The following is a 22,500-nucleotide window of genomic DNA, read 5'->3' on the forward strand; positions in this document are numbered from 1 at the left end:
ATCACACCACGAGAACAGAACATTACCTTTTGGGTCAACTCGATTTAATACATCCTTCCCAGGGATCTCCATTCAAAAGCTCGATGGCATCGATAAAGCGAAAGGCGATTACATGGTATGCCAGGGAGTTCCCGGTCTTGGTCTAGTTAAAATATACGCCGAGTTCCAGCAGCGGGGTGCTGCTCAGTCTGCGGTCGGATTGTTTTAAAATATGCAGCTCAACGACCACAGCCCACCACTGCATGGCGCCGTTTAGATGCCATTTAAGACAAGCTCATTACAGAGGACGGAACAGTAGAAAGAGAAACAGGAGGGAGAGCATGGATTTCTCTACTGCACGCCAGCTAGGCAATCGGCTGCTCAACCTTCCGCACTAATTGTGTGCTAATTGTGTGGCCGGGCGCCACGGATTTCGGACCTCTCACCGGAGCGCCCTCGTGCTGCTCCTGGGTAGTGATTGTACTAACTGTGTTTTGTGGAACTGTGTTTTGTGGGCGCACGGTAAACACCTTTGTTTGAATGTTGTGGCCGACAGAGACTGTTGTGATGGACTGTTGAAGTGTCACCGTCAAGGAAAATGTTGAAGAAAAATTCCTCTCGAAGCATTCAAATCTCGTAGTACGCCGCAGGAGAACGAGACGTAACTACCCTTCTATGAGATCCTCTGACTTGATAACATCTTGGAAGCGGCGAATTGCACAAAAACCAAATTGAATTCCCAGAAAACGACGCGCAGCAAACACCCAACCCTACCCAATTCCGGGGAATTGAGTTTGGCGACCTGTCATCGCCAATTCCGAGGCCATCTCCCTTGAAGGATTCGCAATCAAATCTCACGCAAAGAGGCGCGATGACACTCCAGCTACAACTCTAGCAGCAGCACCACTCTCTCCGACCGACAGAAACCTTCTTCAGCAGCTGGATTATCTGCGGGGAAGTAACACCACCGCACACCTCAGATGGGGCGCAATGCGAAGGATGATGCTATCAGATCAAATGATGCTAAAGCCAAAGTAATGCTACTCAACTGTCTGCTACTCGCAGGCAGTCCCCAGTCGCTGGGACTAAGAACGACGAAGGGAGCCGCTGCTCAGGGCAGAAGTTCCTGAACTATCCACTAAACCAAGAAATAGAGAGAGAGAGAAAGAGCAAGAGAGAGACACACACACACACACACACAGAAGGAAGAAACATATCGCACAACCACACGACGCACGTGCACCGTCAGACCACTACGCGTGCCACCTCCTCCCCGGCCCCTCCCTCCATCGTTGTGCCACACAAATTGGACGTTCGCGATCGCGTTGTTCTAAATTTAGAACAAAAACACACACGCAGAGACACGCGCGCGCCTGTGACCCCGTCGTCGTCGACGTCGTCGGCCCCACTGCTGCTCTTAACTTGCCAGAAGACCTTCCACAATCCACGCTCGGGATGGATCCACCGCCGCCATGCGGTACCATCGTGCGCTCGGTTGCGTAAGTGTATCTCGCTAATAAAATAATAATGCCATACCCACCCGCGCGCTCGTGCGTCGTTGTATGTATGGCCCCCTAATTTGGTGTCCCCTTTCGTTGCCGTCTTCTGACGGTCGATGGATCTACGGCAGCTCATCATTTGCTTACCAACCCTCCTTAGCCCCCTTCTATCAGCAGCAGTTTTCTTATAGGACTCTTGACATTCACGACTCATCAATAATACCATCGTGAAGCACCGGTATGGGGTGACCGTGCGTGATGTAGGCAGTTTACTTTGGAACTGATAAATGAACTCAATTTAGAGACTAGATTTGCTAGGACGAACACACCGCCGTCAAAGCCAAGCGCAGCACCTCATTTCCACGACAAAACCGGGAATCTTCTTCTTTTCTTCTATGGTAGAGATTGTAGAATAAAGTGTTAGTGTTCCCTCGGCATGAGCAAGCAGTGATTTGTGATGGACAACGTCTTGATTCGTTCACATTCTCACTGCTCGATAACGCGGATAACTTTTCAACCAAATCTTTCTGCAACTTTTAACTTGAAAAAGCAGACGGAACGGAAAGCCGGTTTTCCGATAATCTCTGTACTACTCCTTCTGCTGCGCGGATATACTACAGTGAAGCGGCCCGACCGACCTTCACCACCGACCTAGCCTGACTTTCGGGCGCTTCTATGATATCTCACGGTGGGAAGAGAACGCCTGCTTTATCACCTGAATGTAGGCACTGCGCAAGACGAATGCGACAACGACGCGAGCCATTCTGGCTAACATGTGATGACGATGATGGTTCTGATGATAGACAACAATGGGGTCGACGCACGCGTTATTGTTATGGAAAACGCTGTGTACAAAACAGTGGCCAAGCGACGTTCCGAAACCGGCCGGACGATCGACAGGGAAGGGGATGCTTCCGTCACTGGGAGGCTCAGCCATGAGCCTCCGAATAACCAGCCGACTCAGTTTTAATAACATTTAACTTTCGACCCAAAAACCAAGAACCAATCAGCACGTTCTGTTAGCACATCAGGCGATGGCTGTTACCAACCCACCGGAGGTGGGCCATGAGGTGACGATAGTTAATGCTGGAGAGGAGGATGGAGGTATGGTCGCGGAAGCCTCGGGCCGGTCATTACACTTAGGTTGTTGTTAAAAACATCTTTAGAGTTAAGTAGGTTGTTGTTAAAAACATCTTTAGAGTTAAGTAGGAAAGTAGGTTAAGACAAACATTATAAATATCGGTGTTACGAATAAATCTAAAGGGTCGTAAATTGAAAGCCAAACTGAACAGTCGTCGCGTTCGTTAGTTCTTAACACGTCTGTTACAGGAAACCGCCGCGCGACCCAGCCACGGGCATCATATCGAACATCCGTGCGAAGCCAGGTAAGCTTCGGAGACCCCAGCCTCTCACACTGGGTCAACCACGTGCAAGCCTAGCTTACTGATCCGACCAAGAGGCCTACCCGAGGTATCTCTAACCGGACACCAGTAAGCAAGCAGGGCAACTGTCTAGCTCAAGGAGCCTTCTGCTCCATAGACAGCGCCGTGGTAGTGGTAGGTAGGAATAGATCACCCGAGAAAATACACGGGTTAAGTAAGGATAGCTTAGTTGTCAGACGTTTCTGACTGGTGACAGCAGCCAAAACTAGTGCCGGGCCGCGACGTCACGTTCATGTGGTGACAGCGGTGGGATAGACGTTATCCCGTGTCGATTAGTACTCACCCGGTGGGTGAAGAAGACGACACCGTTAGTGGATTTTAGTGTAGAAACAATTAGTTAGTTAGTGCACTAACTGTTAATAGTGTAATCGTGTAGGGACTATAGTGCTAAGTGTAAGGTGCTAAGTGTACAAATTTGTGTAAGTACAGTTAGTGAAGACTTTTTGTGTTGGTCAGATAAGTGTAGTTACAGTCAGTGAAGTGAACAGTGTTGTGCGCCGAGCTGTCGAAATAGCTCGCGGAAATCCGCATCGTTGCGTTAGCATCGGTAGCCGAACACGGCGCAGCGCTTAGGCCGAGCATCGAAGCCGTCGCCGCGCAGCGCCAAAACAGCCGACGCAGCGATTCGTCGCGGGAAGCACAACCTGGAACACGTTGGTAACGCCTAAACGGTAGGGCGAGGTGAAGAGTAAGGGAACCCCACGGTGAGTGTCCAATAGGTTTTGTTTATGTGGTTTACGAGGCTTGCCCTCTTAGAGCATTGGCCCTTCCGAGCCGATAAATGACGGATCGAAGGTTGCGCAGCCATTCACACTCGAGTGTAAACGCTATTTTGGAACGCGATAGTGCCGGTGCAAACCCGGGCGCCCAAGATAGCGCATCGCGAGCACTAGGACGATCATTAACGAATTTTCTGCCACTCTCGGACGTCTTGATCACGGACGAGACCTGCCCGGCCGAGTTGCTGGAGGAGCTTAAGCGGGAAAGCAAGGACGTCAGTGTATTGAAAACACTAAATCGGACCTTCCCATCGCCCACCATGGCCTACTCATTCCCAATAGACACAGCAATGCGGTTGGTGCCGGATTTCACCGGGCGACACCGCGAGCTGGAAGGGTTTTTGTATCAGTTAGATTTACTGGCGGATCAAATTCCGGAGGGGGAGTCGGACATGGGGCTGGTACAGGTAGTGTTGGCGAAGTTAAAGGGCCAGGCGGCGGGGTATTTTAAGCGCATTCGTGCGGATAGTTACCCGGAGGTCAAAAGACGCCTCCGGAAGGAATTCGGCGGAGAACTCAAGTTGGAGCTGGTAGTCCAGCGCATAGAGGGGTTGGAGCAAGGAACGCATGAGACGTTCCAGGCGTACAAGGAGCGCGTGATTGAGCTCGTAGACCTGGTGGAGGATCATGAAACCGACACAGGGACCAAGTACCCCATGCGCGCGCTCAAAATGCATGCGCTGGCGGGATTAAGAGATCAGGCCCTCAAAGCCGTGGCCCGAAACCACCGGGACAAGGAGATTCGGTCCTTGCTGGATTTTCTAGAGGACGAGCAGCTCGCCCTGGAGATCGAACGAAGCGCCGAAGATCGGAGGTGGGCAAACCACGCCCCGGGGTCCCAGAAACAGGGGGGCAACCCGCGAAAGGCACTTCACCAGGAGCAGGCGGGCTCGCGGGGACAGGATCAGTCGAGAAATCCGTCCCAGACATGGAGCAACCAGAAGGGGGGCCAAAGGAATCCGAACCGCGCGTCAAGACCCAGTGAGGGGGACTACGCGCAGCCGCGGCAGAATCACGCACCCACGCAACAAGCTAACCCTCAGCACCAGGGCAGACACCAGCATCCAGCGTATGAAATTCCGTATTACGATCACCCACCCCGGCATGGTCAGCTGGCCCATCCCGCGCCCACCTATCCAGGTCACCCCTACACCGGAGCAAGTCAGTATCCGATTTATCAGAACGGGTACGCTCCACCTAGTTGGAACCCGGTTGGTACGAGTGGGTACGCCCCGCAGTACGCCGGTGGCGAAGATAGTTTCCTGGGGAATAGTGCATACTATCCCCACCCTGGTGTACCATCCCACGGACATGCCGTAACCCACCCGTATTCGGGAGTGCCGTTGTATCCAGGCTCGGAACCGCACCGGGGATTACAGCCACCCTTAGGGACGGGCTATCCGGGGCATATCCCACATGTTGGTGGGCCCCAAAATCACGAGTTTGCAAAAAACTCGTAAGCGGGAACCATGGACTGCAGGGGGGCAGCCTAGGTTCCCGAAATCATCAGGGTTTGCCACCCTGGCAACCCAATAGCATAAGAATAGGAAGCGGAGCACCCAGTATGCCGGTGTTACCGATTTACCCCATCGGTAGGCCGGTGGTGCCCGTGGCAGCTCCGATATCCGGTAGCGTAAAACATGTAAGGCAAGAGCTCAAATGCGTCGGCATGGGGCTAATTAGCGTAGGTTTGAGGGCTCAAACAGGAGGTTCAGAGCCGGTGGAGCTGCTCATTGATACCGGCGCCTCGGTAAGCCTGATGCGATGGAAGGAAGCCATCAGCATGGGGTTGAAGGGCCTAAACGTTCACGAAAGGACGCGCCTCACGGGAATCAGTGGGCGTACCATCGAAACGTTGGGGGTCTGCCAGATGAGCTTGGACCTCAAGGGACAAGACTTCCCGGCCAAGTTTCATCTGGTTCAAGAGCTGGACCTTCCTGGCATGATAGGCGCCGATTTTCTGCATCGGTATACGGCCGAAATTAGTTATAAGGACGGATACGTAACCCTCTACCCAGAGGCAGGGATTCACTCGCCAGCTGATCCCAGTACCGTAAATCCCGCTCAAGCAATGCGGGCTGCGACCCGATTAGCTCCGATGGGCTGTGGTATGATATCCGTGTTCACGGCTTCCACGGATTCCCTAGTAGATAAGGTGCACGGCCCCAAGCAGGCAATAAGTTCAGAAAACTCCAAGGTGGAGCTTCGGGGCGAAACGCCCGACGCCGCGGGAGAATTAGACGATAAGGTAAATAACGTAGAGTACTATGAAAAAGAGGAAGAGGCCCAGATGTACCGGGAAGAAGATCTGGATGAGAATCTTGATTGCGATCCCGTCGAGAATCGCAATCTTGAAAAGATTCGGGGCCATCCACGCACCATGGAACTGCTCGACAAGATGAATCTACAGTCGGCAGGAGATAAAGTAGCACAATTGATAGGTCGGTTTAGCGAGGTATTTTTTTTAGAAGGTGATGAGTTCACCTACACTCATGCCGCCGAGCATAAAATTGAAACCTCGAGCGAGGTACCCATCCACAAGCGGCAGTACCGTTTTGCTGAAGTCACCAAAAAGCATGCAAAAGAACAGGTGGACGAAATGCTGGCTCTCGGAATTGTGCAACACAGCACCAGCCCGTGGAACGCCCCGGTGTTGTGTATCAAGAAGAAATTGGGCGAAGACGGCGTACAACGGTATCGGATCGTGGTCGACTATCGCGAGCTCAATCTGATTACCAAGCCATTCGTGTACCCGATCCCGTTAATTCCGGAAATTTTAGATACGCTAGGGGATAGTAAATTCTTCTCGACCCTCGACCTGAAGTCAGGTTTTTACCAAGTATCGATTGACCCCGATGACGCAGCAAAGACGGCATTCTCGACGCCGTACGGACACTACGAGTATACCCGAATGCCTATGGGGCTAAAGAACAGTCCCTCCACTTTCCAAAGGCTAATGAATACGGTGTTGTACGAGATTCCGGATATCAGGGCTGTCGTGTATCTGGATGATATTGTAGTGTACGGGCGCACGGTCGAGGAACATAACGAGCACCTAGCTAAGGTGTTGCAAGGGTTGCGTAAGCACAATTTACGGTTGGAACCACGGAAGTGCCAGATACTGCGGGAAGAAATCCAATATCTGGGCCACCGGATTGACAAACACGGAGTGAGGCCGCTAAAAGAGAGCGTCAGCAAAATCGCTAGCTTGAAACCACCGACCACGGTGAGGCAGGTTAGGTCTGTGTTGGGGACCGTAAACTTCTATGCGAAGTTTATACCGGGAGTAGCGAACCTGCGCAAACCGCTCAACGACCTACTCAAGAAGGGGGTCAAGTTTCATTGGTCGCCGGAGTGCCAGGCCGCGTTCGAGGGCCTCAAGGCCGCGTTGGTAAGTGAGCCGCTGTTGGTACGGCCCAATTATGCTGACACCTTTGTTCTGACCACCGATGCCAGCAATTATGCAATCGGCGCGGTACTGTCCAACGAGAAAACGATGGACAGGCCAATAGCCTTTGTGAGCCGTGCGTTGGTCGATGCGGAGGAACGGTACCACACCATAGAGAAGGAATTGTTAGCAATTGTATGGGCGGCCAAGTACTTCCGGCATTATGTTTACGGGCAGCGGTTCATCGTGTATACCGATCACCGGCCGTTGGTCTCGATTTGGCGGTTGAAGGAAACATCACCCACTCTGACGCGACTAAGGCTTAAGCTGCAGGGTTATGAGTGCGATATCCGGTATAAGCAGGGCCGTGAAAATGTCGTGGCTGATTTTCTGTCACGCATACCCGCGTCGGACATGGACAAAACGATCACGGAAGAGATGGAATGTCCTCTGGTAGCAATGCTAACAAGGGCTCAGAAGAAGAAGCTGCAAGCCGATTCAGAGCCGGAGGCTTCACCAGAGGCCAGTCCAGCGGCCAAACGGAATGATGACGAGACGCACCAGCACACCACGGATCTGATGAATCTGCCGACCGCGCAGGAATGTAACGTCGAAGACCGCGTAAGGGCTAGGACGCTGTTCGAGGAATACGAACAGGCTCGCTCGGAGAACGCGATTGATCTGAGAAAGATCAGATTCGTGCGAAAGCTGGAGGACAATCCCTCGCGTTATCGCATTGTGATTTTGAACAGCCGGACCACCCACAGCGACATCTCCCGGATTTGGACGCCGCCGCACGGACTGAAAGACTACACGTCACAGTGCGTGGTACACGTGCCGGAAGCGAAGATTGTTGGCGTAATCGTTGACGGTAAAAGCACCTCCTTAGTGAACAGCGAAATGTTTCTAGAACGTTTCCAGCGCTGTCTCTCGACGTTGAAGGAGGTGGTAAAGGAAGAGGATCACGAGATTCCGATCCTGTCATTTCGGAAGATTAGGCAGTTTGAGATCTTCGAGATGATCCAATTTTTAGGGGGGCGATATGAATTCGCTTTCTCGCTGTACAACGCTAGCTCAGAGCGAATCGAGGTGCAGCCTCAGGAGGTACTCGCACTTCTGAGAGAATTTCACGATGCTCCCCTAGGAGGGCATGTCGGTGCTAAACGGATGAGGAAACGTCTCGCATCCGTATATCACTGGAAAAACATGAAGAGGGATGTGGAGGATTATGTACGAAAATGTGAGTCTTGTCAGAAGAACAAGATCTGCAAATACAACCGCATCCCCATGAAAATTACCACCACCGCGTCGGAACCTTTTGAGAAGGTTTTCATGGATATCGTGGTGCTCCCGGAAACGGCTCGCGGGAATAGGTATGGGTTGGTGGTCCAAGACGACCTCACCCGATTTTTGATAGTAGCAGCGATGGAAAATCAGGAAGCTGTTACTGTCGCGCAAACGTTCGTGGAAAATGTAATTTGTAGGCATGGTGTACCAGAGGAACTGGTCACCGATCAAGGCACCAATTTCATGGGCCAAGTAATGAAAAGTGTGTGTAAGATCCTGAAAATCAAGAAGATCAACACCAGCGCTTACCATCCACAAGCGAATTTGGTTGAAAGGGCCAACAGGGAACTTAAGACATACTTGAGACAGTATGTGGTGGGGGACCCATACGTCTGGGATAGTTTCCTCCCGTACTTTAGCTTCGAATATAATACGACGGTAAACTCGTCAACGGGGTACACCCCACATGAGCTACTATATGGCTATGCCGCCCGGCTCCCTCTGTCCATTCACAAGGGAGACCTACAAGAGGCGAATTATCATAGTTATGCCCTCGAGATGAGGAATATTTTTAAGCGAATGCACGAGGCCGCAAGGGCCAACCTGGTCAGTTCCAAAGTGCAACGTAAAGCTAAGTACGATCAAGGCACAAACGAATGGTCACCTATGTGGGGTGATAAAGTGCTGGTGCAAGCCAACCCGATGGGAGTGGGTCAAAAGCTCCAAAACACCTGGCGGGGCCCATACACGGTGGTTGACGTGCCAAGTGAGCAAACCGTGGTAATTCGAAACGGCAACCGGCACGAGAAGGTACATGTAAACCGATTGAAGAGATTTTATGATTAAGGCCCAGGTAATAGGATATGCTAATTTAAAAAAAAAAAATAATAATAATAATAATGGTTCTATCATTAACCGGGAAAACCAAAGATAATCCTTTTCATTTATAGGTTAAATCAATGAATGTTTAGCTCTAGCAGGGGTATAAAACGGTCGGTTGCGGGATGTTGGTGTTGGATAAAGGAGCGGATTGAATGAGATCGGTAAAAATAAGCAACGCTTAGAGATGCCCAGATGATAGCATGCACGGATATTTGGTCATCCGTGTAGGCTATGACCAAAACATCGGGGTCCCCTCTTAGCCTTCCATATTTTAACAAGGAAAGGGAGCATCCAACCGGCTAAACCGCCAAAAGAGGTAGTTTAAGGGTAGGTTAGTACTGTTCTGGAATGGGCAGCGGGAGATCTAGTATCTCCTTCGCTAGGACATAAGGGGGTCTTATTTCAATGAAGACCTGACAATAATAACTTAGCATTAAGGTCAAATAATCCGAAACTTCTACTTGCTTACATAATTTTGAGATAAGGACCAAAACCACACTGGGGCTGTGAGTGGCAATGGACCCTTGGGGTAAGATCGTATACCCGTCCGCACTTATCAAGGACGACCCAGAAGACGTGAAGACGAAGATGGACTCGTGACGTTTGTGAAGACGAAGATGGACTCAACGGGAAGACCACTGTCGGAGGCACGGCTCCGCCTACGACGGGAAGGAGACGATTTCGGGCAGTCCGAGCGTCGACTGAAGGACGATGTCGATGGTGGAACCCCCGACAAAGGCGGTGATGAGATGTCCATGTCCTGCCGTATAGTGCTGAACTGACCCCGCTCTGAGAAGAACGACGTGTAGAGTTCATCGTTGAAGAATGTCCAGACAAAGACGCACCCAGCCTTCACGAGATGTTACGAGTCGTCCGAAATCATCAAGGAACGATGACCCCCCCCCCTCGAGGCGTCGAGATGGAGCCCATTGCGAGACCCGCCATGGTCGGTCGCAGAAATGTCAACCTGGCGACAGCTGCATACCTAGTCCCGCTTTCGTGAGTTGGTCGTTCGAAAGCCATCATTTCCATAAAGTCAACGTTATTGGAAACTACGAGGAGAGAATTTCTTCGCCGACCGCTGCGTTACAGCGACCATGGGACGTAAATGACAAACCCGTCATTCTTCAAGCTGCTCATCGTATCGTCCATCCCGTCATCGCTATGCGGCATTACCCAATCCCGCACTGCAAGAAATCTGACGATGCGTCGGAGGAGAGCTGTAGCAGTGTCTCATGTCCCTGCGTTATATTAAGTAAGTTACATTACTCAGCATGTAGCATAGTATGTAAGAGTAAGACCCGATAGCGGGCAACAAGCTCAGCCATAAGCCGATATCGCGCTGCTGTAGCATAGTTCGTAAGCCAAAGACCCGATAGCGGGCAGATTCCTGCTCAGACGTAAGCCGCGATAGTGCGCCGCTGTAGCATAGTATGTAAGAGTAAGACCCGATAGCGGGCAGATACTTGCACAGTCGTAAGACGCGAAAACGCGCAGCTGCATTAGGTTAGGATAAGCTGCAGGGCCCGGCTAAAGCGAACCTGGGCCCCAGCATAGGTTAGTCATGTTTGTTTCTTTTTTCTCCCATATTTTTATTAGGATTAGTTAGGCACCGGGTGCGGCCCTGCGGGTGCCGATTAGTACCGCCCCTGGGATTCCTGGAGCCAAGAGTGCTCTAGGGCTGGGTTCAATTCCCGGCACCGGCGGCCTATAGGGTTAGAATAGGGTCTAGTTAGAGTAAACATGCGCTGGGACTCCGGATTTGTCGGATGCTGACCATGAACGCCTGCGTGCGTCATAACCGGTCCCATTTCTGTTGGAGTCTAGGCGTCTAGACTAAGGATAGGGTAGTTAGTTCTAGTTTTGTTTATACCACAGGTAGAAATAGGTAAATATAGGAGTACCGGCCTTAAGCCCCTTCCCGCCAGCTTGGTGGTCGCCTCTTCTAGACGGCCATCAAGCTCAAATAAGTGCGGGGGGATGAAGCGGCCCGACCGACCTTCACCACCGACCTAGCCTGACTTTCGGGCGCTTCTATGATATCTCACGGTGGGAAGAGAACGCCTGCTTTATCACCTGAATGTAGGCACTGCGCAAGACGAATGCGACAACGACGCGAGCCATTCTGGCTAACATGTGATGACGATGATGGTTCTGATGATAGACAACAATGGGGTCGACGCACGCGTTATTGTTATGGAAAACGCTGTGTACAAAACAGTGGCCAAGCGACGTTCCGAAACCGGCCGGACGATCGACAGGGAAGGGGATGCTTCCGTCACTGGGAGGCTCAGCCATGAGCCTCCGAATAACCAGCCGACTCAGTTTTAATAACATTTAACTTTCGACCCAAAAACCAAGAACCAATCAGCACGTTCTGTTAGCACATCAGGCGATGGCTGTTACCAACCCACCGGAGGTGGGCCATGAGGTGACGATAGTTAATGCTGGAGAGGAGGATGGAGGTATGGTCGCGGAAGCCTCGGGCCGGTCATTACACTTAGGTTGTTGTTAAAAACATCTTTAGAGTTAAGTAGGTTGTTGTTAAAAACATCTTTAGAGTTAAGTAGGAAAGTAGGTTAAGACAAACATTATAAATATCGGTGTTACGAATAAATCTAAAGGGTCGTAAATTGAAAGCCAAACTGAACAGTCGTCGCGTTCGTTAGTTCTTAACACGTCTGTTACAGGAAACCGCCGCGCGACCCAGCCACGGGCATCATATCGAACATCCGTGCGAAGCCAGGTAAGCTTCGGAGACCCCAGCCTCTCACACTGGGTCAACCACGTGCAAGCCTAGCTTACTGATCCGACCAAGAGGCCTACCCGAGGTATCTCTAACCGGACACCAGTAAGCAAGCAGGGCAACTGTCTAGCTCAAGGAGCCTTCTGCTCCATAGACAGCGCCGTGGTAGTGGTAGGTAGGAATAGATCACCCGAGAAAATACACGGGTTAAGTAAGGATAGCTTAGTTGTCAGACGTTTCTGACTGGTGACAGCAGCCAAAACTAGTGCCGGGCCGCGACGTCACGTTCAACAGACACACGCCACATTAACCATTCCGTGATCAATTTCCGACCGCTGCGAACGCTGATCCGCTGATGAAAAATAAATTTTTCTCTCCAGGGAAAGCCTCCTTCTGCCACTCATGTCAAGCAGAACAGCAGGGACCAGCGATGTGCCTACGGGTCGGTGGTCTCAGTGGCAGACATAGCACACAGTTTTGCAGCCCAGTAACGCGCAGAAGGAGGAAAGTTAACTGTAAACCCGGTTTTCGCAACACCCCTCTCCCCAATGCACACGTGACGAGACCGTCCTCCTCATACCCTTGCCTGTCTATCTAAACTTCGGTTGCAAAGAAAGTAGAAGCCGTGGCTCCAGGGCACACTGGAAAGGATCAGCACCAGTCGGTATGGAAAATGTAATGAAAACAGAGCAGTACGTAGAACTAGGGTGGTGGTAATCTTTAGCTTTTTCTAACATTCCAACTCACATTCCACACGAACCTTGCTCTCCTTCCTTTTTCTAATTGGGATCGTAGATTCACCTCGTAGACTGCGCTTGAAATATGCTTAAAGCAACGGAATTTTCTATTGTTATGTTTCGCGTTTAGCTAATATTTGCATTGCTTAAGCCAAAGCTGTGAAAAACACTTTCAACGGTTTCTCTCTCTCTCTCGCTGGGAACTGGATTGATATCAAGCGTGATTAAAGGATCCCGATGGATCGATATTAGCTGCATACCCGGCGCTGTGCTTTGCTACTGCGAGGGGTGCAATACACGCGCGCTGTTGACTGTGACAATGAAGGGACCTTTCCCATCATCGAACACACGCACATACACACCCGCCGACCGACAGGTGGATACGAGATCCGGAACAACACCAATGCAGGGGGGGGGGGGGGTGAGAGGACAAACTGAGTCAAGGATGTTTTTGCTGACAGGATACCTTCGACCTACCTTCGGGTGTGCGAGGCGAGGGACGCGCACTGCCAATGCGCCGCAAATGCAGTTATGCTTTTGTTTCGAGTATACATTTCCGGCTCCTGCGGCTTCATCACCTGTGAAGCCAACATTGTATCGCAACAAACAGTGACCCAAGAAGGAAGGCTTGGATTGCCTGCCTGGTGGCCAATACTGCATAAATAACCGTCCGTGACGATACAAGTAGGCCACCGAACAACGAAGAAGACCGCCCGTTGTTGTTGTTGTGGGTTGCCGTGTCCTCTCCACAGTAGTGGTCGGGACTATGAACGAGCGATCGTCAACATGTCTATGGGGGTGCTGCTCACTGTGTTGAAAGCAGAGATCCAATTGCTAGGGGAATGCAAATCCCCTATGCAATCTTTGGTACCTCCCAGTTGCCTGGTATGTCAACACCTGCAACATACCATCTATTTCCCTCTCTCTTCTCGTGTTGGTTAACATAGATTATGTTTCTATTGAAGCGTATGTTGGAAGCACTGTTACATCTTTAGCTTTCTCTCTTTCTCTCTCATAAAATTCCCCGAAAATCTCATCTAATTGACCCCGGGAAGACATGTAAAACTGTCTCCCAGCTGGGACATGCTCTCAACAGCTGTTGTGTTCTTGCTGCTTTGCTTGCATTTTGTAGAAGGTCCCCTGAGTGGTGCACCACGATGGGGACATCACCTTCCAGCTACTTTAAACGGCTACCACCAACTGTTACATGTTCGCTCGTTCCATTTCTGGTGGCAGAGTGGCGCGTTGCAGCGGGACACACATAGCACAGGACACAACCGAACCGAGCGGATGTTATGCAAATTGCAAATCGATCAACACCTCCACCTTTGCGTTGCTTCTAAAACCGCGCCATGCACGATTGTGTATGGGTGGTCGTTGTCGGTGACCAACGTGAAGGCAGTACACAACACCCGCTGACTTCACGTGGCGGCTGGCGGCGACCCTATTCATAACGATCAACTAGTTCCGGCTTCGTAGTCGTACTTGTCGAGTCCGGGCGCAAACGATATCCCTTTTATAGATAGCGGTGGTGCGCGCCCGAGCGCCTCTCAGTCGCATAGTCGCCACGAATGGCGTTTTGGAGGTGGTGGCGTACCAGCATCGCTTATGGGTTGCCCTTTTTGTAGTAGTATCAGCAGCAGCAGCTGCTGCGTATTGCAATGCGGCGGTGCTGCTGTTGTCGCAACGACTTTATGGCCTTTTACATACTGCTGGAGGCCAAAATGCTGGCAAAAAGGGTGTATCGGATGCTTACGTGAGGAATGAATGTTAGCTTACAGCGCATATCTCTCCTGGCGCATAACTGGCCAGTGAGCGTTCCGGCGCAATTAGCCAATAATAAAAAAAGGAAACACCGCGTTGCAATTTGATAAGTTCAAAATGATCTTCCCCGAGACGTAACGAATCATCTCCGCCTACCAAACGAACGACCGACTGGCCGAACGGGTATCATCGATTGAACCCCTTTTTCTCGAGCGTTTCTCTTTGGACAACGGTCCAGTAAGGCCTGCGCCTGCGGTTCTAATACGTAATGATACGAAATTTGCATAATAGATTGAGCGCGCGTACACACACACATGCCGAGCGCAATAATAGAGCAACGAATGACGTAGAGCCACACCCTCCTCTGAAACATAAGACAGTAGAACGAACGGGCAACCTCTTCGCAAAACTAAAGCAAAAACGATACTGATGCTGACGATGACGATGATGATTGCTACCTTTTTTTTGCCAGTTTCCGGTGCAGCAAAGCTGGTGAGAAGGTTTTTACGTGACAAAGCAAAATGAAGCTATCAGCTAAATGAAAGAGGCATACTTATAACATCCTACACCAAATGTTCCAATAAACGATGGCACTGCCAAAACTGGATTGTTATTCGCAAAGGAAATGCCTGTGAGGAAGGCGGCGCGCGATCCCACTGGCGCTAGTTGTATGGAAAAGAAGCTTCGAGGAAGCGCGGTTTGGACAGGAAACTTTAAATTTCATCATCAACTCAAATCAAGCTAGGGGAACGGAGCATCATGCTGCGCTGAAGCGAACGGACACTATAAGCAGCAGTGTTTTGCTGGGGATAATGAAGGAAGCGCACGATGCAAACCTAGATAAGACCATCTTTGCATTTCTACTTTACTGCTATTCGTTTTCATTTTCAATTCGTTTGTGATTAACCTAAGGCCATCCAGATTGGTTCTGGTACAGTTTAACATATGCTAAAACTACACCAAATCTTATGTTAAGCTTCTAATCACTCAAAATTGTCTGATTATCTCAAAACACAAGATGATGAGTCCGATGCTGTACGAAACACAGCGCACAATAACCAGCAGCAGCGTGCGTAGGTACGTAGGTTTTTAAATTGGAAAATTGTTCCTTCATCCTCTGGCCAATTGAGTTTGAGCTTACAGAGACTCTTCGTGAAGCCGTTTAGATAGAGGTTCGTTGCAGACATTTAAGAAAGCGGTTTTTGATTTGCCTGCATGTGCTCTATCTGCTTCGTGTATCGCTGAGTAAACTAGACCGACCAGATTAACTTTAGCACAAACTATACGTCCATCACAAAGCAGTACCGTATTGTCTCTCTACCATCACTGTGACGGCTAACAGTTAGTGTTTCGTCGCCAGAACTCTAAATTGAAACGAACTAGAAATACAACACTAATCCTAGCGATGACAAGCGAAGTAGTAGATATGGACATAAGAGTTAGAGTGGTTATGTTAGCGAGCACAATGGGGAGGGAAAGGTGATATGTCCAATGAATTGTTGCTAAATATTAGGATGCTCAATGAATAAAATCGATTGGTCTGATGAACATGGGCGTGGCAAGGATATCCATCACCGGCTGGCGTTGGCCGGTCAGTCAGGTATGAAGAAGGGGACTTTGTTTTATATTATGATCCGAGCATGATTTGTCTTTCGAGCCGAACCAGCGCTCGCGTATCGTGTACGTGGTTTCGTTGACCGGTTTACTTACTAATTGTATTGCTATCATCAGTACTGTCTTCAGTGAAAACCGCCGACTGCACAAATCGAACAGATCTTCAAGCGACGGACCGAGCAATTCCATAACTAGTGCATTGTATTTGCCGCAGGGCCCGAAGTAGTACACCTCCGGTATTCCTTCCGCTACCCCATTGTCGGTTGAATGATGCCAGCGTTGGAGAGCGGTTGGGCAAAAGGCCGAACGGAAGGCCGACGTATGAGGGAGGATCAGACGAGGATAAAAGAGGAAAAAGAAGAAGAAAAAAACACAATCCAAATGCAAATGCGCAGCATTAACGGCATGTTCGATTTCATATGATCAATTTGTACGATATTGTGTTGAAGGAATTGTTAATATTTGAAATAGAAATGTAAATTAAAAAGAGAATAAACAATTTACTCCACATAAATTGCACCACAAGCGTACAACAGGGTAAGACAGTAGGAAGATATATCAAATTACGGAGCATTTTTAGAAAGGGAAAGAGAAATACGTGGAAAGTGATTTAGTTTTCAAAGTGATCGTTATTGATCACAACAGTGAGCAGGGGTGAACAAAGAAGAGAAAACAAGTACATAGAAGAAGAGGAAATGTTTTCGTAAAGAAAGAAAAACTCGGGAAGTAGCAGAGAGAATGAAGAAAGAAAGAAAAAACGAAGATAACAAAAAGAAATATCAAAATCAAACATCAAAGTCCTGCTAGTTCCTAAGCGTGATGAAGTAAATAAATTCGAAACGGGTTTTCAGAAGGCGACTCTGGACAGTCGAATGAAAAACGATGAGTAATCGCATCTTTACGATATCCGCGTATTCTGGGCTGCAGGCAGAAACGAGGATGTTCAAGTACGTACGACAAAACAACAGATGTTTCCCCTTTTCCTAAGACAATAACAAACGACATTAACCTATCCTTTAACGTGTTGAATACATGTATGTAGAAGGAGCAAAGACGGATCTCATCATCAATGCGACGTTGGGTAAATTGTAACGCTCACTTGAGCAGTCACTGGATTGGTTTCCCTAAGGAAATCCCCATAGCCACACATACTCCAGCAGCAAGTCGACCTGCTGCAACCTGCCCTTCTCATCTCTATTGCTTTCAGCTGGGGTCGGCACATAGCTGTGGTAAGGGCGATCATGGCCATTCTGCACTACCGCCACGCTTGTGTGTGGACCATTCATGCTGGGCGTTTCACAGTTGACCAATTGGTAGTCTTTTGTTCGGTTATGGGGGCTTAGATGGTAAGAGCTGCTCGCGGTTAGTGTGTTCATTGGATTTAGCATACATGAGAGGAGGGGGGGGGGGGGGTCTAAACTAAAAGGCCGATTAAAAACAGGAGAGCAGGAGGAGCGATATAAACCGAATTTTGTAATGTATGAATATGAGTGTTCACTACTTCGCTTGGTCATCGAATTGTGCTAGGTTTTAGTGATGGTATCAATTTGGTCCAAATTGAACTGATCTCTACTGTAACATACGATGGCCCCTTTTAAAACCTGGTCGTTTGAACCACAGAGCGTCCGAATATAGTTTACATACATAGAGCAAATTGGGGAATAGATGCACGCAATGGATTAAAAATGGATGAGATTAATGAGCCCCGTCAAGTCGATTATCGTTTGCAATGAGCGGGAGAGCATGGTTCAATATGGAAGGATGTGAAAGCATAGCGAAATTCAGGAGTCGTGCCCTTGAGCAAAAGGCACAATAGTTGCTGCCACCCGAAAACTCTCAAACTAGAAACCAACAACGAATTGATTCGCATAAATATTTACTACAGATAGTATAAGCATGAACTGCGTTCGGCGACAGATAGCACAAAGCTAATGCGCGCGCGGATAGCAGCGTATGAACTTTGTTAACAGCTAAACGCAGGAGGAAGCTCGGTGTGGCTGTCTTGAGGCCGATAAGCGGTACACCGAACACTAGAGAAAACCAAAAATACATTGGACAAGAAAGCTAAAGCAACACGAAACATGTAACCAACTGTATTAAAAGAAATAAGTCCCCGAATAATAACGTATCAAATATATGCGTCCAAACCAACCCGACACGCCGAAACATGGCCATAGCTCGCTAAGAAGTAGTGGTCGAGCTTAGAAGAGTAGGAAAATTCTTAAACAGAATGAATTTTTAAAAAAGATGAAGATGGTAAAATATAAGTTCCCAGCGCTCAATGTAAGATGATATTTGTAACAATTTTCATGTCGATTTTGAAGATGAACGAAGCATATAACATATAGTTCTCGTCGAGTTTAGCGCTCTATGTAGCCAAATATAAAAGTAAATATTTTATGGAACTATGATAAAAAAACGGACAAGATTTCGGGAAGATGCGATGTCGCATACCCACTAAAGATGATTTTGAAGAATTCAACAAATTAAACAGAAAGGTGTTCAAGTATTTTTTACTAGCCAGATATCAGTGATATGTTTTTGAATTCAGTTGGGGCGGGCTGGGGAGATTCGTAGATGATGAGTCGGTAAGATGCGACCAACAAATGCGTTCTAGTAAAAATAATAGAAATTGAATTGATCTGCGAATGATTATAGTCAACTGTCACGTACGTTTTAGGAAGAGAGTAAGAGGATGATGGAGTGAACGAATGTGGACGATGAGCACAACGTACTGAAATATTTGATCGAGATCTGTCTCAGAGCATGAATATGAGCGACACGCCGTCGTGTTATCGTGTGTTTGGTGTGTACCAGCAGCCGGCCGACCCGAACTTACTAGTTGCTTAGCGATCATCAGTACAGTCTTCAGGGAAAACTTTCTGCCACACAGCGTAAAAAGATCTTCTAACGATGGTCCCAACAGTTCCAGCACCATTGCGTTGTACCGGCCGCCGCATGTACCTAGGTGATACACCCGCGGTATCCCTTCTGGTGGGGATTGTGTATCTGTGGCATTAAGTGTGTTTGTCCGGACATTTGAAACGGGGCAACACACACGACAGTTTTTTTTTGGGATAAAACAGGAAATCAACGATCAGTGAATGAATGATTACAGCTTCATAAAGAAACAGAACAAAAACTAAATAATGATAGTAATAATAGTAATAATAGTAATAAGGAAGTACAACACTTCGTTCTTGGAGAAGTAGAACTATTCAAGTTTAGACCAAAATTGGAAATTCTAATTAATATAAACAAAACCAGTTTTTCTTTAAACTAAGTTTACACCCAACACACACGCACACACACAACATGTACATACGAAAACGTAAGATTAAATAAACAAGATAAACAATAACGGAAGAAGGACGAGCATCACCGAGAGGTAGAGGAAGAGAAAGATGCAAAATGTTGCTGGAGTTTTCCGAGCCGGCAATCAATGAAGTTAAAAGAATCAATAACGGGCGGTGGTAGAAATTCAGTGGAATAGGATGAACTATAGCAAGAATGAAAGGATATTCAGCAACCAACATGGTAAACTGTGGGATAGAAATATCGCGAACGAAAAAGGGGAGATAAAGTAAATTGAATGTTTCCGTAAATATTGTTTGAAAAAAAAAACATTCTCATTTAAGATGAATCAAAAACCAACACTCATATTCTTACCAGAAAATGAATACAAAGTTTTCGATTTGAAAAAAAACTTAGCAAGAAAGATAATAGAATGGAAGCGAAAGAGTGTAAACTGGAAGGGAATCCACCGTAGATAATCAAGTCCAGTAATATTTGCGAAAAGCTAACCCATTTTTTGCATCTTTGTTGAATGATTAGCTTCATTGTTACCTTGAAACAAAACAGAGCGAAAGGCAAACACCAAAACAAGTAATAGAACAAGGGAAAACAAACATTGCGTTGAACACACAACAGCGTTGCGGTCCTTCTCCGTATCCTCATCCTCTTTCTGCCTGCTAAGCCCGTTATATCGTTCATATTTCATACACGTCGTCTATTGTCTAATAGAAACAATAAAAGGAACTAAAACCATCGCACTCCGCGCATACACTGGAGCGATGTAACATAGCACGATTGATCAATCTAATCAGATAATATATCAAAAAGGTCTATCGCGAATGATTTTCCTTTTACGATCCGAAGGTGCGTGCTTATTCATCATTCTTATGGACTTAAAAAATGGATAACAAACCGAAAATGCAAGGGAAATTTAAACCTAAGCCGTGCAAAGAGAAACAGAGTGCAATAGTAAAGAAGGTTTGCTTGAGAGTTTGGCTATTTCAGAAAAAATAGCATTATTTTGTTTACAAAAGAAGAAACAAAAAAAAAAGAGTATGCCTATGAATCAGTTTGGTACAGTACTTTTGATAACAATTGACAATTTTCATATAACAAAAAACAGAAATCAAACGCTAGATATCAACGAATGTAATAATGTTTAAATATAAAATCTAACAATTAAAACGATTTTTTTTTCATAAAGCATGTGTGCTGCATAAGCTAATTTGAAAATAAAACCGAAGCGAATATAATTTTTTGAAAACATAAACGAACTGAACAAGTGTGGAATAAAGCAAATGCATCAAGAAACTTATTTACTTTGATACAGAGTTCGAAGGAAAAGCTGTTTTTTCTCGCAAGCAAAAGAAAGAAAAAGAAGGAAGTGTGACAAAAACGTAACGTGAGAAATCCTGAAGATACTTACCGTGCGCTCCTAGTAATTTGTAAAACCTATATTCTAAGTGTAATTGTGGTGCTTTTGATTTCATTGGCTCCATTTTTATTGCTACGTGTTCATTGTTGTATAGGTTTTTCCCTGTAATGAAACGAAAGTGAATATACAAAAGGTTATTACAAGTTAAAACAGTTACATAGAAAAAAAAGAATTGTTCACAAGAATTGGTAACATAAAGTAGTGTGCGGTTTTGCTGATTTCATTACCAACATGACAACGCTGAATCGAGTATAAGCGAAGGCCATCCACTATTCATCTTCTTCTACATTCTACTGCTGACGCTCAATGTTCGGTCAGCCGCACCATACCCTAATCATCCGGCATTCAGGACCAACGACCCGACAGAACGCAAACGACGGTCGATTGGCATAAAACGGACGATTTGATTTGATGAGTTCACAGGAAAATTGGACACCACAGCCCACCAAATGTGCTCTTCCTCTCCTTTGTGTCTCAACAATGTGATCCGTTGTACGTTGTTCGTAATTTAGGTTGCGTATGATCCGCTAGTAGACTCCGCAACTGAAATCAACTGGGCCCACAGCAGCACTAGCTCGATGGCACAATCATTCCACTACCGTCTATGGTATGTTGGAGCAACATTGTGGAGCACCAAAAGCACAGCTAAAAGCGAATGAGATTTCAGCCCAGGTATAGGATTCATTCGTTTGGGATGTTCATAGAGCCTGCCTGAAAATCTCTTATAGCTAGTGTGCGCTGCTGTTGCTGTCGCCTTCTCCGTACGGCTGTGTCTAACCTAATGAGATATTCGGACGTGTTCTGCCTACTAAATCCTCCACTACGCTTCAGACGACGGTATGTGATTCACACCGCAGTTGCGACTCTTTGTTAAAGTGTGCCTCAAGTTCGTATGCGGAGTGAGCCTATCTTCTTCCACGGTGTCGTAAATTACGACTTACAGACCTGAAGTAAACTTCAACATCATTTTTGTTGAATTCCGCTTATCTGTGCTTCCACCATCATAAGCAAAACGCATGTGAACAAAGAAAACGAACATAAATTCGCAGACATGCGTAGACCGCGCTGGATGACAAATGAACTACAGCAACGCACAACGGCAAAACGAGCAATGTAATCATTTATCTAAAAGTTATTAAAACATGTTTTGTAATAGTGAAGTGAATCATCATGAAGTCACACGGCCGAGAAGAAACGAAAACAAGAAAGCTGCCAATAGAAACACTGCGTCACGGTGAACGGATGGCATAAATATGGCAAAACACGTCACATACTAATGACAGGCAACAGCTTTCGAGGGGTCAAGCGCATATCCGGTTTACAATGCCGTTGCGCCAACTTCTTTCTCGATTACCACCACCATCGGTCGATGGCCAGGGACCAGGGCTAAGCAAAACGGCGCTGCCAGCTTGCGATGTGGTCTTATGTTTCTCACCCTGTGTCTCGTCGACGGTATGGCAGCACCGCAATCCACTTTCCGCTTACAATTCTGCCATTTCCTCAACATTTTTCACGATCCATGTCACTCGCACTTCCATATCGGCCAGGCAATAGTTTTGTTTACAATATTTACACTAAATTTAGTAGTAGATTTGCTAATGGTGAGCATGTTCGCATCGCATTTAAAATTATGATTGAAACGCATGCTCATTGG

General features: G+C 47.6%; 1 protein-coding gene across 19 annotated transcripts in view; it reads right to left on the reverse strand.

Moving 5' to 3' along the window:
• Positions 1–22,500, reverse strand: part of LOC125948872 (casein kinase I) — a 78,571-nt gene that overhangs the window by 18,922 nt on the left and 37,149 nt on the right. For 16 of the 19 annotated variants that reach the window (XM_049675376.1, XM_049675378.1, XM_049675382.1 and 13 more), the window contains 2 exons: positions 20,838–20,948; positions 18,957–19,126 (listed from right to left, as the gene is read on the reverse strand). In XM_049675376.1, the coding sequence (XP_049531333.1) occupies positions 18,957–19,126; positions 20,838–20,948 (281 nt within the window). Of the gene's footprint in view, positions 1–16,213; positions 16,366–18,956; positions 19,127–20,837; positions 20,949–22,500 lie in introns of all 19 variants that reach the window. The other 3 variants (XM_049675385.1, XM_049675384.1, XM_049675393.1) reach the window with 1 other exon arrangement.

Source organism: Anopheles darlingi, chromosome 2 (assembly GCF_943734745.1).
Source record: "Anopheles darlingi chromosome 2, idAnoDarlMG_H_01, whole genome shotgun sequence".
NCBI classification, from domain to species: domain Eukaryota; kingdom Metazoa; phylum Arthropoda; class Insecta; order Diptera; family Culicidae; genus Anopheles; species Anopheles darlingi.